General features: G+C 54.9%; 1 protein-coding gene across 4 annotated transcripts in view; it reads right to left on the reverse strand.

Annotated features, from left to right (window-relative positions):
- Positions 1 to 1,072: 1,072 nt before the first annotated feature.
- The window catches only part of HDLBP (high density lipoprotein binding protein), an 87,561-nt gene continuing 72,077 nt past the window's right edge, over positions 1,073 to 16,556 (reverse strand). For all 4 annotated transcript variants that reach the window (XM_019629582.1, XM_019629573.1, XM_019629601.1 and 1 more), the window contains exons 16-27: positions 15,027 to 15,245; positions 11,883 to 12,104; positions 11,579 to 11,797; positions 10,659 to 10,797; positions 8,770 to 8,915; positions 7,889 to 7,993; positions 7,428 to 7,562; positions 6,372 to 6,515; positions 4,312 to 4,497; positions 3,623 to 3,739; positions 3,416 to 3,544; positions 1,073 to 3,262 (exon numbers count right to left, since the gene is read on the reverse strand). In XM_019629582.1, the coding sequence (XP_019485127.1) occupies positions 3,176 to 3,262; positions 3,416 to 3,544; positions 3,623 to 3,739; positions 4,312 to 4,497; positions 6,372 to 6,515; positions 7,428 to 7,562; positions 7,889 to 7,993; positions 8,770 to 8,915; positions 10,659 to 10,797; positions 11,579 to 11,797; positions 11,883 to 12,104; positions 15,027 to 15,245 (1,848 nt within the window). In that variant the 3' untranslated portion in view covers positions 1,073 to 3,175. The remainder of the gene's footprint in view (positions 3,263 to 3,415; positions 3,545 to 3,622; positions 3,740 to 4,311; positions 4,498 to 6,371; positions 6,516 to 7,427; positions 7,563 to 7,888; positions 7,994 to 8,769; positions 8,916 to 10,658; positions 10,798 to 11,578; positions 11,798 to 11,882; positions 12,105 to 15,026; positions 15,246 to 16,556) is intronic.

The following is a 16,556-nucleotide window of genomic DNA, read 5'->3' on the forward strand; positions in this document are numbered from 1 at the left end:
CACTGAGCTGGGTGCTCTCCCGTCATAAATCACGCCGTAACAAACGTGCAGAAATACACTGTGCTTGCCTGGACGTGTCAAAAAGTATATGCAGTTTTTCAAAGGCTGTGATTGCAGCACCAAACTTCCTCCCCAAGCGTCAGTCAACACCTTCCTGAACAGTGTCCCTGTCGACACGGCATCATCGTGCCCGGCTTCGGGAAGTGTTCCTGGCGAGGCTGAGCACCAAGGCTGCTTGTGGCCACGGGCACTTCTTTTGGGCGTGTTGCTCACTCGTCCACCTTTTCGAAAAGGAACCATCCTTTGTGCACCAAACCCCGTAGTGTCCGTATCTTAACGTCCACAGCAATTTTCTTCCAGCTGCTGTGTGACTGTTCTGTCTCAAACTTCGTAATTTTAGAGTAAATTTATTGAAACAAGAAAACGCTCAAGTCACGTGTCAGGCTTTTGTGAACGTCCCGCTGTGAACGTGTCCATCAAGACACGGCCTACCAGGACCAGTGTGGGGCGCAGGCCCCTTCCCACATAACCCTCCTGCCCACCCAGAGTAGCCACCACCTCAGCCTCTAAAGCCAGGATGGAACAGTGGAACCCAGTGTGCTGGCATGTCACCGCCATGCTGACCAAGGCGCAGTGAGTGCTCCCTGAAGGAAGACACCACTCCTGGCCCATGCTGTCTCCTGCCACCTCCCTCACCCCACTGGCCTCTTCCAGGTATTTTCTGACATGAGGGTGACCCCTCCCCACTGCAGCTCAGCACCCACCTGGGTGCTGGGAGCCTTTCCCAGGCATGCCGCTGAGGTCTGTGGTGGAGAGAATTCAGAGAATCCTGAGTGAGGACGGCAGTCCAAGACAGCAGCCAGCTGTGACCACCACTGGCCTCGCACAGTGGCTCTTGCATGGCAGGCAGTTAACACAGGCTTGAACCATATGGCAGCTGGGAGAACCGCACCGAAGTCCAACACCATGTACAGATGACCAGGGACCACTTATTGGCAGTGTGAAGACACCCCCGTTTCCCAGGACCAGGCACACATACATGGCGTGATAAAATAAGCCCCAGCACACTGCATCTGGTTTTGGGCTTTATTTTAGAATTTGTAAAATTCCAGTGTCATCCATATTCATGAACCTTTATACATGTTTGCACATACTCTCCAAATTCCAAAGTTAAGGCCAAGGGATGGGTCGTAACTAGACACACGTTAAGGGAACAGTCAACAGGAGGAAACGCACACACGCCCCCAGCCCGGTGAGGGCTGTCCCAGGGACTGAAGGAGCCCTGGGCACAGTCACCTCAGCCGTTGCTAACAACCCAAACAGCTCAGGAAAGGGAAGCTGCATGGATGACACTTAGCGACAAATGCAGATGTGCAAAAAGCGGTTGTGAGAATTAACAATTTACATTGGGGGAGGAGGGGCTGGACATGGTCGAACCAAGGGGAGACACCAGAGGGACCAGAGGCGAGGGGGGTTAGCTCGGTGGTCACCGGGAAAGGCTCCAAGACTCCTGCAGGTGGGAAGGGGATGCCGGCCGCTGCCTGTGAGGCTCCCCAGAGGGCGGGGCTTTCCTGGAGAAAGGCGACAGTGCCGTGCCTGCTCGCTCCTGATCTGAATCATTGACGAGCTACGTGATTTGAGGTCCTTCAGCCTACTGGTGGAGCAAATGTTCTTTCCTGTCCCCACTTGTCATTCCTGTAGAGGGGCACGTGAAAGGCTGCTCGGGCTAATGGGGACTGGAGGCCACTGACGGCACACGGTGTTAAGCAATTCTTGGTCTGTTTGGGAACTTCAGCCTACAGATTGCCAAGCTGGGTTATGAAACCACTGAAAAAACCTTTGGGGTGAGGGGGTGGGGGGTGGCAAAGGAAGACTGACCACCCCCGGGTAAGGGCTTCTCTAAGAACTCCAGGATCTGTCTGGGATGGCTCAGTCACCTCCATGGGGGCAGAGGTGGGGATGGGGAGACCAGACCTCCCAGAAACAAAGGCCATCTGTGGTTCTCCCAGCAACACACGGAGGGGCCCTGTGCTGGCCGGGATTACCTACCACACCTGAGAAAAGCAGACGCCCTCAGCAGCACCCATTCTCTAGTCCAGGAGTGACAGCCTCTTGTCACCCCCAGGAACACGAAGCAGCCTGCCTCTGGAGAACAGCCCCCGAGCAGGCGTCAAGAGGACAGCCTGAGGGGAGTGGCATGTGCACTCCCCACTGACCACCTGTGGGGGAGGGAGGTAGGGCACAGCAAACACACGACCACTGGAAACGTGAGAATCAATAGGCTGGGCGCCGAGGGAGGCACCACCCTGAGCATGAGGTCACGACCACACTGGCTGAGGTAGAAGGAAGGAAGAACAGGCATTAGGGAGGGTGGGCCTGAGAAAGCAGCAGGTGCAGGGCCCTCGTGGAGGGGGGGTGGCAGTCCCCACCTCTCCCGGGCGGGCCAGCCCTCTCCCATCCCCAGGCCACCGCAGGCCCCGATGGCGGACCTGCAGCCTCACCTTCAGGTCTCGCTCACCAGACCTGGGGCCGCCAGCACCTGTGGTGCAGGGCAGACACACCTGGAACCCACATCACCCTTCTGCCTCTCCCAACCCCCAGATCCACTGCGGGTCTCGGTGCTCCCAGCGTGCGCGCTGGGTCTCCCTCCCCACCCATGGTCTGGGCTGTGTGTGCTTTTTGGCAGCTGGAAGGAGGCGGACAGCATCCTACAAAAGGAGGGTCTGGACGACAGGCAGAGGGGAGAAGGGAGATGGGAAAGGAAGAGGGCAAACGTTTTGGCTTTTATAAAGTCAAGGAATTTATTTCCTGAGGTCATGACACAGGAAGTAGACTCAGCCACAGCCGTGGAGCTCTGAGAGCGGAGGCCAGAGCCTTCCTGACATGCTGGGTGGACCAGAAGCTGATGGCGACACGTCGATGACCCCTGTTAGTGTTCACAGCAGTGGAGGGCTGTCCCAGAGCAGAGGTGTCGGGCCCTGAGCTCGCGCCCAGAGCTGGCCAGGCCCGGGAACTGGCCGCACACAGCACCGGGTGGCCTGGCTTCCCTGCGAGACCTCAGGGAGGGGGAGCGTCAACAATTTACGGAAGGTCCAGCCGCTGGGTCAGATTGAGACAAACCATTTTGTGGCGGGGTTTGGGTCAGCAGGCTGGAGAGGTTTCTGTTTTTTGATCATTATCGTTTAGGGCCCCAAGGGAGGGTCTTCGGGGCCACCTGAGCCCCAAAGCTGGGAAATTCCTCAGAGCTGCTCATATCAGGAGCCTGGGGGGACAGAAAGGGCACTGCTTCAGTAAGGGGGTTGCGCTCAAGCAGCTCCAAAGTGACCCCCACCCTCAGCCACTGGGCCCGTCCAGGCGAGGCAGGAGTGGCCGGCACCTCGCCTCCTGGGCATGGGGCACCTCAGGGAAGCCTGACCTTCTCGTTGCTGCTGGCAGTCCAGGGAGCGTCCCGCACCACGAAGCCCTTAGACGGTGCCCTGGACTCCTCATGGGCAGGCGGCTTCATGTACACCTGCAGCACCTCACTGTCCACGACGTCGGCCAGCTGCAGGCACAGGTGGCGTCAGGCCACAGTGCCCCCGCATGCCCACCCAGCCCACCTCGCCATAACCGCAGGACTCACGTATTCCTCCTCCAGGTTCAGGATGTGGTCGATGGCTTCCTCCACGTTCTCTGGGAGCCCTGTCACGGTGACGCAGTTGGGGTCTGGGGCCCCGCTCTGCGGGAAGCGAATGTCTACCTGGAAGGAGCACACACAGCACCTCAGCTAACTGAGCTCACGTCCACGAGCTTTACACTAACTGGCCACCGTGCTGTGTGGCCAGAACAGTGAACCTCCAGTGTTTTCCCTTCTGGAGTTAATGAAAACGTAAAGATCTGGGCTCATGGCTGTTCCCTTGTCATCATGACAGGTGGTCCAGTGCCCATGGAAGCGCCTTGTTTACAGAGGACAAAGGGGGTGGACCTTTGTCAGAGCTGTGGCCCCCACCAGGGACGTGTGCAGGGCGCTGCCAAGGGTGCCGCACATGCAACTGTGACCCCACTCAGCTTCGCTGCCTCAGGCCGAGCGCCTGAGCCTCAGACACCTCCACTCCCAGAGCCCAGCGGGTTGGTGAGTGCTTAGCAGCAGAGGCAGAAGACCGAGGAAGTAGATTCAGGAAGTAGGCACAGGAAGCCCAAGGCCCAGGCAGTCCTCACTCTCCTCACTAGCCCACGTGGGAGGACGCAATCTGACATGGCAGGAAGCAGGCGCCATCCGCATTGCTGCCAAGGACTTAACAAACGCCCTTCTCGGTGGGGTTGGGCACTAACCTTGAATTCATCCATGATTTTGCGAATGGCTTTGCCACGGGCGCCAATGATACGGGCGTGGACACGGTGGTCTAGCGGGACATCCTCAGAAACCATCTGCTCAAGTTCACCCACAATTTTCAATATGGCGTCCCGGGCAGCTTCTGTGTTCTTTTCGTACCCTGTGATGGTGATTTGGTCCTGGGGCTGAGAAAGGAGAATCCAGTCACAAGGGAAAATGCCCCCGGGACTCCTGACTAGGAGGGGCACACAGAGACTCGGGCGCTGGCTGAAGGGCAGAGGCAGGCAGGCCTCACCTTCAGGGGCAAATTGACCCGCTCAGAAGAGAAAGAAATACCAGGTGGCCAACTGAAAGCAACAGGTTAACAATGCCCACTTAGCTCCTGACCCCTCCCAAGCCCCGCCAAAAAGGTAGTCAAACACAGGAAGAGAAAGGGCACCTGCCTACAGAGATGACAGGAAGACACTGGTGGGTGAGGGTTCGGGGTAAGGGAAGGTCCCCTCGGACCCCTTGCCTGGAGACCGAATGACCTGGAAGGTCCAGACACCATGGCCGGCACTCCGCACCTAGAGTGCACCCTGGCCCAGCGCCTCCCCACAACCATACAAAGGTACGGGAGAGGGCCCTGGATGTAAAGAGTGGGCAGAGCAAATGGCGTGTTCAAAGCACAGAGAAGGAAACTTGAAAACAAAATAACAATGTTAAATCATATTCTTCAGGACAGGAGAAAATATTATACCCACAAAAAAGGAACAGAAGACAATGTAAAAGCATGAGAGAATAAGAATAAATAATTGGAATGAAAGAACAGGAGCGTAAAGACCCACCCTGGGGAGAAGCAAGAGAAACCCCAGGGACTTCGAGTGACACCGCCAAGCGCCTCCCGTCCAGGCAAAGCAAATGCAGAGGCTGGGGGAGGCGGCCTGGCCCAGCTCAGAACCCCCCACGGCTGGTGAGGCATCTCTAAAGGCATGGCGGGCACAAGACAAGACAGACTGCAAACGAAGCACGGTTCCCACAGGATGTTAATAGTCCCAACATTAAATAATGACTAAAAAACGTTAATTATATGTGAAAGTTGAAGAAAATACACAGTAGTGAAACTGAGGGATTTAAGAGAGCTGAATTCTCAAGACGATTGATTCAGTCTGCAGGACAAACATATCCTCTAGAAACAGCTACCAGGAGAAGCACGGTAAAGACCGCAGTTGGGGAGGGCCTAGGACTAGGGGGCAGAGAGAACACTTGCTTCTGGAAAGACCCAGGACATGCAAAGCCAGCGACAGCCCAGGCACGGCAGGTAGGCAGCCTCCCAAGGCCCCCACGACACAGATGCAGGCTTGGGAAGGTGCAGGGGATCGGTCTGCATAGGCCTTGTCAAGGTGTGCTGGCCAGAAGGCTCTAGTGAAGCATTTCTGGGTACTGTGCTGTGTACGAAAGACTGCACAAGAGCCAGCGGAGACCAGGCTCCCACTATGTGCACAGCCGTGCTGGAGGGCAGCCCACCTCCCAGAGGCTGAGACCAGGGGCAGAGGTCCAAGAGGTTAAGACAGTCGGCAGGGTATGTGGTGGGCTGCGTGGTGGCCAGGGAGGGGCAGTGGGTGGTAGGGACCGGCCTGGTGCGCCCAGCTCAGCAGTGAAGTGAGGCTCTGGCCTCCACCATGAGGCAAATGACACGCGACGCAGTGAGCGGGTGGAAGGTGCACCTTTGCGGGGCTCCACCCCGAGGAAGTCTGTGCAGGAAGGGCCCAGCCAGAGCCCTTCAGCTCACCTGCTGGGAGCAACAAGGGCTCACCCTGCTGCAGACGTGACCAGGTTGGCACAGGAAAAAGGCCCCAAGTCCACACAGTGACACAACCATGTCAGGGTAACCTCACTCAGCCAGCATGGGCCCACATGGGGCCCAAACCCCAAGCCAAACCCAGACTCTCGAAGCCTCTCTGAACCCTGCTCTCTCACCACCCATCTGGGCACAAGTCTGCCTAGCCACTGTCCCCAGATCAGGACAAAGGTCCCCAGAGTGCGCCAATGGGGTGTCTGCCTCTGTGGTCTTCCTTACCTGGTTCCCATCGTCCTTATCAGGGAACTGGATGTTGACATCATGCTCCAATCGGATCTGGGTAATCACTGCCCCCTTTCTCCCAATAATTTTGGGATGATATTTGGGGTCAACGGTGACGCTCAGCTTAAAACTCCTTAAAGCCTACAGATGAAACAATGAGAATGAGGCAAAGGCTACAATACTTCCGTCTTGACCCTCACTGTCACAGGCGTCCGCCAGCCCCCACTCCAACCTGGGCCTAGAACGCATCCACTGTTACCTCGGCAACAAAAACAAGACATGGCTGTTTGGCGAGCCTCAGCACCACGTTCCATTACGGCAAATGAGACCCAGAGGCCTTGCCCACTCCACAGCCTCGTCCACAGGCCCTTCAGAGAAGGGCCCGCCCGGCCGGGTAGCAGGCTGAGCCGCCTGCTCCTGTGAGAGTGGCTCCCTTCTCCTAACCTGGGAAATGCGTCTGAGGAGGGAGCATAAAAACGCTCTGGCCCTCCCAGGCCTGGGGCACGGAAGCAGGACAAAAAAAGAGGGGACAAAAGTGCTAAGGGACAGACACAGCCCGGGATGTCTGTGGCCAGGGCAGAGGACAGACTCGAAAGCCGTGGGAACACACTCGGACTGCGGGGAGCCTATGAGCTGAGCGCCATCACCGGCTCCTCCCCACGGTCCCCAAGGTGCTTCCCGTCCCCAGGACACCCGCCTTGCCACCATCACTCGGGCCTTCCAAGGCCAGCGCTCCCGACAGGCGAGGCGGGTTCTCACCCCCCTCGACAGAAAGGCCACACATCCGTGGGGGCCTAACACCCACCCTGGACCACGCAACACGTGCTTGGGGATCTCTCCGGGCAACAGCTCACCTTCCCTGAGGGCTTCAGGGCTCCAAGTCCCCAGGTTTCCCTTTGAAGAAATTGCTAGCTTTGTCACTGCTCCTAACACTGCTGCTGAAGGGCCGCCCCTCAGCAAGCTCTCCAGACGCTGACTGCCTGACCGGATAGATGGGCCTACCCCCAACCCCCCGTTAAGTGGTGGCGCTATGGCCGGCTGCCAGGCACTCACCCGGTCCTCCTGCTCCGCCTGCAGCTCCCTCACGCGCTCCAGCAGCCCGGCCTTGGCCCGGTCCAAGTTTGAAGCGAGGCCTGTGATGGCGATGACATCGGACTGCAGCTCAGGGGCTGGGACGTGGATATTCACCTAGGTGGAGACAGGCACCCTCAGGACGGGAGTGTGTCTATCTGGCCCCCACCAAGCGTGAGCTTGGAAGTCATCATCAATGGCCTATCACATTTGGCCAGCGACACATCTGCAGGCTCAGGACGAGGAGGGCAGGAAGTGTCCCCGCCGTGGGAGGAGGGAGCTGCTGCTGACCAAGAGCAGGAGGAAGGCGCCTCTGCTATGGGACGTAGCGGGCGGGACCTTGCACCCAGAAGGGCTGCACCCGTCCACTCCCAGCTACACCCGCGACAGAGCTCACACCCCACAGCCGGCCCCCCGGGAAAGGGCCTGCGAGACCGTGTCACCTCAAACTCATCCATCATCCTGCGGATCCCGCTCCCCTTCTGCCCGATGATGTACCGGTGAAGGTCAAAGGGCACATCCACCTCAATGGTGACAGGGACCAGCGCCTGCGGAAGACAGAGTAAGGCCTGAGAAGAGTAGGCAGTGATGCCGTGGGCCCAGCAAAAGGTCTTCATGGGGCACAGGGAGAAGAGCCCTGTGAGAATTTGTGCTTCCAGAACCTTCCACACTGTTCCACCGAGGCTGAGAACACCACTGACTCAACAGAAACGCATGGGAAAAGGACAAGGAACCCAGTGTTTAGGTCAATGCCGGCAGAGCAAACTTTTGGGTCCTGGCCCCAAGCCTCTGTGGCAAGTTAACCAAACAGAACCAAAAGAAATCCAGGAAAAAATAGGGTGCGAAGCCCATGGGGAAGGAGGGGGCTCACACGCAGAGGCTCACCCTGACTCCAGCCCCACCGAGGTCAAGAATGGGCTGTGGCCCAAACCTACGCAGGTCACTGGGACAATGACAACAGGACACAGGCACTGCTGTCTCCACCCCCGTCCCCAACTTCCCCCACAGCACTGAATCCCTTGCCATGTGGTCATCTTGGTTCTCGTTGGTCTTCCACTCCAAGGCAGTAACTATTTTGTCCACTGTCATAGTGCATTTAGGACATGCCCAACCCGGAGGTGGCACTCCAAGTAATCACTGGATACCCCCCACTTCAGACAGGGCCGCTGAGACTGGAGGTCACATTCACCCACCAGCTCTGCTTCCTCCACGACCCTCAGGGGTAAGGACAAAAGTGACTAGATCCACTCAACTGCTGCCAGCCACTAGGGCAGCATCATTCAGACCATGCCTCGCCCCAGGGAGGGGACAGGGCCACACATACCTCGAGGGCTTCCTTGGCGGCTTCACACTTTTCCTTCCGACCAGAGATGATGATGATGTCACACCTCTTTGGAGAGCCAGGGTCGCCCTCTCTCCCCTCCCCGGCATCGTCGCCATTCTCCTGGACCGCTGGCTGTGCGCTGTGAACTAGGGGCAGAGATGGGGCAATTGGCACAGGCCTGGCCTGGGTGGGCACTGCAGTCTTTCCAGCGTGGCCATGAGCTCCGTGCCCCACTTCCTGACCTTGAACATGGAACTAACTACCGCGGAGGATGAAGTGAGATATGTGAACTGGTGTGTGGGAAGAGCCACTGTGTGTGGGAGGGAAGGATGGACATTCCGATGGCCCAGGAGGCCTGACGCTGGGACCAGGTGGCCAGAGGAAGCTTCAGAGACAGGAGGGACAAGGTGAGCTGCACCAGCTTCTCATGCCAGGAAGGAAGAAAGCACCAAGAATGAAGAGACATGAGATAGGACACAGAAGCCATGGGGCTCCCATGGGCCACACTGGAGAGCAGGTGCACAGCAAAATAACCACGAAAACATTCCTGGTGTGAGAACCCAGGAGTCCATATGGTAGAAATAAGCGAGTAAGAACACAGGCACGACTGCCTGCAGCCATCACGATCCTGGGTCAAAACTGGGGAAAGAGAGCATTTGAGATCTTGCTTCCCAACAATGTTAACAGTTTGACTCAAACTCAAAAAAGTTCTCAAAAAAATATTGGGGAAAGAGGTGAGCTCTGCAGGATGCTTTTACAACTGGCAAAATTTGAATGTAAACTATGTCTTCAGTAACAGTATCACATAATTAGACTTTCAGATTCTGATGAACATGCTATGGTTATCTCAAATAACATAGGAAAGTGTCCTTATTCTAAGGAAATAGCCACTATGGGTAACAGATAGGTCTGAAAATTACACTCAAACGATTCAGAAAAAAACCTGCATGTATGTGTTTGTGTAAAAACTAGTGAGTATGGATGAGTCTTCAGGATTTATCTTAATAAATTCTGAGCAATTTTTTTTAAGTGTGAAACTACATCAAATTAAAAAGCATTCAAATGTACATGTGACATGATATAACTGGTTTTCTACTCAAAATAGCCTGAAACAGAGGCGCTCAAGGGCATGATCAGCTGCACAGAGGCCAGAGCTCACGGAGGACACTTGGCAGAGGCAGGTCTGCCAGCCGGACGACCAACTAAGGCTGGTCCGCAGAGGGCAGAGCGCGTTCTCGTGCCAGTGCACGCAGCATCAGGACACACAGAGCTTGGTCTGAGCCAACAGCCAGGTCCTGCTCATAGCAACCGTTCCTGCAGGTCACTTCCCCGCCCCACCCCGTCTTGTCCTAGGGGACACAAGCAGAACCCGGTAACATGAAGGGTACTTGTAGCGGAAGGGCCGTCCTGGAAGGGCAGCCAGCCACTGAGATGGTGTCCTCCAGCGGGTGAGTGGCTTCCTTTATTTCTGCAGCCGACTGACCTCACGAGGGACATGGCCCACAGAGGCGGCGGCTGGGGGAATGAAGCCTCTGCTGTGGACAAGGTGGATGCAGCCCTGTCCCCTCGCTTTCAGAGGCCCTATGAGTGGCGGCACTGAACTCAGGGTTTCCCCTGCGTGCTCTCCTCGGGCCTTGTCACCAGCTGCAAGCCTCCAGAACACCTGAAGGGAACCTCGTTTCCCTGCAGCAACAGATGCTGCCCCTGATTGGAGGCCAGGGGTTGAGCCTGAGCCTCTGGCAGCCCCCAGGACACGTGATGGTGTTCCAGTGCCGCAGCAGGCAGGAAAGCCCCTCACCAGGACACATGACAACCACCTCAACCTGGGTTGGGACCATTCCCACACCTCCTGCTTCCCACCCAGCACAGAGCGCACCGCGGGGACACACCTGGGTTCTCCTCTCTGTCCGGGAACTTAATCTGAACATTATAGTCCCGAGTAATCTGCTGGATTCTGGAGCCTTTGGGGCCCATGACAGATCGATGGAATTTCTGGGGTATGGCGCATTCTATGGTCACCTGGGCTTCCTGGGAGGGGGGGCACAGCGAGAAGGACAAAGACAAAAGTGAAGGTTAACTGCTTACGGCCACTCAGGTTCACACCGTCTTCCTTTTCATCCTCCACAGCCCCTGCCAAGAGCACAGGCGCCCCCTTTTCCCACGGTGAACCCAGAGCTCCCCGGAGGGGGGAGGGCCATGGGCAGGGCCAAGGGAGGCCTCTTTCTCAAGTGTTTCCCCCAGAAGACGGACAAAACGAATCAGTGATGTGTCTGTACGTAACTGCCCTGATGTCTGCTGCCACCCAGAAGTGGAACGTTAACAACACCCGATTTCTCTATGCACAAAGGGCCCCTTCTCCCCCCAGCTGGCCGGTGGCCACGCTGTGGCTCTGACTGGACGTGGCGAGTCAGCCCTGGTTACCAGAAGGTGCTTCCCAGAGCGCATGGAGGAGGGCAATGCTCTCCCAAGGTGGGTTTAGAAAGCCAGCACGTTTGTGTGACTTTTTCAGGGAGTCGCTCGGACACTCTCTCCCTTAATCTATTTGCTTCCCTTTGGAGAAGAGGACGAGACAAGGAAGCTGGTTCCTTGTACACACTGTACTTTTATAAAATGAAAAACTAAGCTGCTTCTCAGAGGCAGCGTTTCCCAACCCACCGTCAGGAAAGAGACCGGGCAGGCTGAGGGCCAGAGGCCACCTCAGGGCTGCGCAACACTGGCCTGCTGCCTGAGGGGCGTGGGGAGTGCCTACCCACCGGCTCTACAGAGTGGCCGGTGGGCGGAGAACCCCACGAGCCTCCCAAGCGCCTACCAGGTCCTCGATGATCTCCTGGATGCGCTTCTTGGCGGCCTCCACACAGTCCTTGGCACCCTTGAGGGTGACTTTGTCGCTCTGTGTGCCGGACCGCGGGAAGCTAACCATCACCCCACCATACTCTTCAGCAATCTCCCGTAAGACCTGGCCTCTTCGGATAACGAAATGACGGTGGTGCTTGGGATCCACCAGCATGAAGTCTTCTACCACGTTGTCCTGTAGCATGAAGACAGGACAATGGAAGTCAAGACCCCGCCAACCGCACCCAAAAGAATGAGCAGCCAAGGCCCAGGGAGCCTACCAGGTTCTGGATGAGGGCCTCCAGCTCTTTCTGGGCCTCCCTGACAGCGTCCTCTTTCCCCATGATGGTGATCAGGTCCTGATCCTTGTCCTCAGCCGTTGGGAATATGATGCGGGCTCCTGTGGTGTCACGCACCTTGCGGATTTTGCCACCCCCTTTGCCAATGAGGAACTTGTGGTACTCAGGCTTGGCGCGGATGTCAACGGTGAAACTCTTGGTTTGCTGCAGAAACAACCCACGTACATTGGCCTGACGCCACCTGCCTGGGCCTGAGCAGGTGAATAGGCCAGCATAGAGGACAATAGTGTGGGGTGGAGCTTACCTCACACTGTCACCAATGTCCCCTGAGTGGAGCTAATCAAACCTCACCAAAACAAACGATGGCAGGCCACCCAAAGAGACCGTCCTTGTACTTTTGTCCACCGTGACGAGAGATACCAAGACGGTTCAGAGCATGCAGACACAGAACCCTAGTACGTGGCAGTGTGGCCGCGTGCTGTGGGAGTGGGGTGCACCTGCACAGCACTGCTGGCCTCTCTCCCAGGCATGGGCACTCCCACTGCTCCCCACACAAGCAGAGCGCACCCCGTCCAGCTCTCCCTCTGCTCGAACCCTAGTAGAGCGCACACAGAGCCAGCAATGCCCCCATCTCAAGCTCAGAGAGGCCCGGGCCAAGCAGGGCCCTCATCTGACACCAGGAAAGTCCAGGAAAGGCCCTGACACAGGACCTCGCGGCAGGTGCCAGCTCCTCTGGCAGGGTCACCTGGGAGCACACTCCTCAGGCTGACTCAGACGCACACAGTGCTCTTTCTCCTTCCTCTGGTCCTGAAACGGGGCCCACACAAAGGAGGAGGAACACAGGAAAAGAAGGTCTGCCAGCATGCTAATCAGGGAACAAGTGATTCTGTTCTCCTTAGGGGCCGCTTTCACGAACACCACCGAGAGACTCTTCTACCATCCAGACAGACATCCATGAACAGCAGCGCTGTTAAAAAGCTAACGAGTTAGGCGGGCCCCATCCAGCAACACGGTGAAGGACAACACATCCTAAGTAAGTGGGGCTCACCCCCAAATGCAAAGTTGGTGAAACATTAAAAACGGAAAATCAATCTAATATATACACCAGAGAAACCATGGGATCATGCCAACAGATGCAAAAAAACCTTGACGAGATCCAACACCCCCCCCCCGCCAATAAACACTCTCAGCAAATGTGGGACAGAAGGGAACATCCGTCCCTGATAAACAGCATCTGCAAGAAACCGGCTGCCCACGCATAAGGAGATGGTGGAGGGCTCAGCACCTCCCAAGTTGATCCACAAAGCCAGACCGTCTGCTCTCACCACTGCTATCAGCACAGCAGGGGCCCGAGCAACATGGTAAGACGAGACATGCGTGTACAATCAGAAGAAACACACTGTCCACTCACAGGTGATGTGCTTTACATAAAGGAAAACTCACAAGAACCCCCTGAAATAGCTATTGGGACTATCAGTGTGAGCTCTGGACCAGACACAGAAAACAAATATACACAAATCAAATCCGTTTCCAACGCTCAATAACTTAAACTCAAAATGAATTACAGAAGTACCATGTATAACATCTCTAAAAACAAAAGACATAAATTAAAATGAACAAGGTCTGTGTGCTAAAAACTATAAATACCAATCAATGAGAAGCCAGACTTAAAACTGGAACACAGGGCTGGCTGAGTGGCTCAGCTGGTTACGAGCACGAGCTCCGAGCCGGATGGATTCCCACATGGGCCAGTGAGCTGTGCCTGAGCTGCCAACAGGTGGCAGGATGGCTCAGCTGGTGAGGGCACGTGCTAACAACAAGGTTGCCGGTTCGACTCCCGCATGGGATGGTGGACTACGCCCCCCCCCCACAACCAAAATTGAACACGGCACCTTGAGCTGAGCACCTTGAGCTGAGCAGTTGCGAGGTGCCAATGGGCGGCAGATGGCAACTGGGCTTGGAGCTGAGCTAGCTGCGCCCTCCAGAACTAAGACTGAAGGACAACAACTTGACTGTCCCCTTCCCTCACTTCCCAACAAAAAAACCCAACAAACAAACCTGGAACACAGAGTGGCAGATTCAAACAGCGCATCTCAGTTCACCCAGTTTCATCTTGAGCTTCAACATACCTTATTTTGCTGTGTATAATACGCACTTTTTGGCCCAAATTTGTGAAGGGAAAAATAAGGGTGCGCATTATACATGGGTAGTACTAATTCCTATCTGTATAAATGTTTTTAATTCTTTTATTTATGCTTGAGTTAAAAAGTGTAACTCTAGAAATCAGTAATGATATCCATGTGCAAAATAATACCCTGGAAAACGATAATCGGTTTTGTTGAAGTTAGGATGAACTTGCAACAACGAAGAATTCTTGGCTTCTATGATTATGCCTAAACATAAAATGTCTAGTACCTTGTATCTCTGTTCTTGTGTTTTGTAATTATTTGTTACATAAAATTTCTTGTACCATAATATGTTTAAAAAAATACTAAAATTCCTTTAATAATACAAAAAAATACCTAAATGTAAACAAATAAAAAAATTTGAATTAAAAAATTAAAACGATTCCCCCCCCCCGAAAGTCTGGGTTAAAAACGCGGTGCGCATTATACACAGCAAAATACGGTAATCCCAATCAAAATCCAAGCAGGGTTTTCTCCCTCTAGAAATGGACAAGCTGGTTCCAAAGTGCTTTTGGAAAGGCAAGAATTTAGAACAGCCAGAGCACAAAAGAGCACAAAGCTGAAGGGTTCGCCGACAGCCAGCCATTCCCACCTGTGGAGCTGCAGGGATGGAACAGAGTCCAGAGACAGACCAGCAGGTGGACTATGACAAAGGTGATTCACTGAAGAATTTGGGGGGTGATGGTCAAAACATTTTTCTTGCAGTGGCAGTCACATGAATATATGTTCATCAAAAGCCATAACTACACACTAAGAAGGGCAGCTTTTACTTTATATACATCATACTTTTCCTGCATCGTACATGTGGGCATTGGACGGGGAAAGAGCCAAAGGTATCTGAAGTGTCCAGGCCTGCCACAAAGGTGGGAGTTTTCCACCATGAAGAGAGAGGACATTTCCAGCACAGAACAAACACACTGACCTTCCGGGTGGTGCTTACCTTCTCCTCTGCCAGGTGTAGGAGCTGTTTCTTGGCCTTCTCCACATCTGAGGCAGGACCCCTGATGACAACCGTGTCGCTTCCGGAACCTTCCACAGGGAAGTGAATGTGGACGCCCCCGCACTCCTCCATGATGGAGCGGATCAGGCGGCCCTTGGCGCCAATGAGCGAGTTGTGCAGCTTGGCTGGGATCGAGACCTCCACCTCGGCTATGTTGGCCTGGAAGCACACATCATGCGGACCATGCTTTGCATGACAAGCAAGGACTAGAGGAGGGGTAAGCCACAGCCTGGGAGCACATGCCTGTGAAGCGGGGCCTGCGGGCGTGCATGTGAGGTGCACGCACATGGCGTACACGGGGAGCCGTGATATCAGACGTAACACAGCACTGTGCCTCGTCAGCGCTTCTCTGCTGCAGGCAGCGCAGCCTCATCCCAGATGCATACGGGTCAAGCTTTCCTGTTAAAACCCCATAAACAGAGACTCTGCCTCCAGAGACTGGATTTTCCTCCCACATGAAACAATGCCGTTCAGGATACGGGGGGCAGGAAACAAGCAAGGTGAGCCCTATGACTGCCCCCTGGTTGAGCTCGTGCGTCAAGGACACAAAATTGATAGTCCGGGGAGACCAAGGTGCCTGGAGCTGGCGGCTCAGATCCCAAGAAAGAGAGCATGGAGAGAAGCTCCCATGTTGACACATGGAGGGCGGCTGCCTGGGCCATGGGGAGAACCATTGGAAGGCGGAAGGGCACAGGGCCCAGCCCGTGGATCCGTCAGCCATCCACACTAAGGCCCTGGGCAGTTCTCAGGAGGCTCTCAGTGCACAGCGGGAAAGGACGGGCCCCGGATGAACAAGCACTGCCATGATCACACCTAGTAAGCCTTAAACCCAAGTCCAGAAAGGAGCAAACTGTTTTGAAGTAACTTCAAGTACAAAGGTATTTATAGGAACACAAAATTATCTAGCATCCACAAAAGTAAACTTCATAATGTCTGACATAATGAAATACTGGACATGCAAATGGACAGTAAAAAGCAGCCCACGACAGGATAAGACAATAGAAAACCACCCAGGAATGACACACGTGAGAAACGGCAAGCCAAGCACACAGGAAAAAGTATTTTCACCACACTGCGTACAGGCAAGAAGCCAAAGGAAAAGACCGAACGCATCAAGTATAAAAACACAAGATTCAAATTGAACTTCTAGAGGTGAAAATAGTATCTGAAATGAAAAATATACTATATGGGATTACAGGCAGATTAAACATTGCAGAAAATTAATGAAGTTAAATAAACTCATGGAGGAAGACCCCCCCCTCCACCCCCCAATAAACAGTGTCAGTGAATGGTGGGACTATTTCAGGCTGCCTGACCATTAGTAATCAGAGTCCCTGAAGGGAAGAACAGACAAAACTATTAAGAAATAATGACCAGAGCCGGCCGAGTGGCTCAGTTGGTTAAGAGCTCGCTCAAGAGTTTGAGCTCTGAGCAACAGCGGTTCGAGTCCAGCCCGAGCTGAGCAGCCGC

This window comes from Hipposideros armiger, unplaced genomic scaffold (assembly GCF_001890085.2).
Source record: "Hipposideros armiger isolate ML-2016 unplaced genomic scaffold, ASM189008v1 scaffold_17, whole genome shotgun sequence".
In the NCBI taxonomy this organism is placed as follows: Eukaryota; Metazoa; Chordata; class Mammalia; order Chiroptera; family Hipposideridae; genus Hipposideros; species Hipposideros armiger.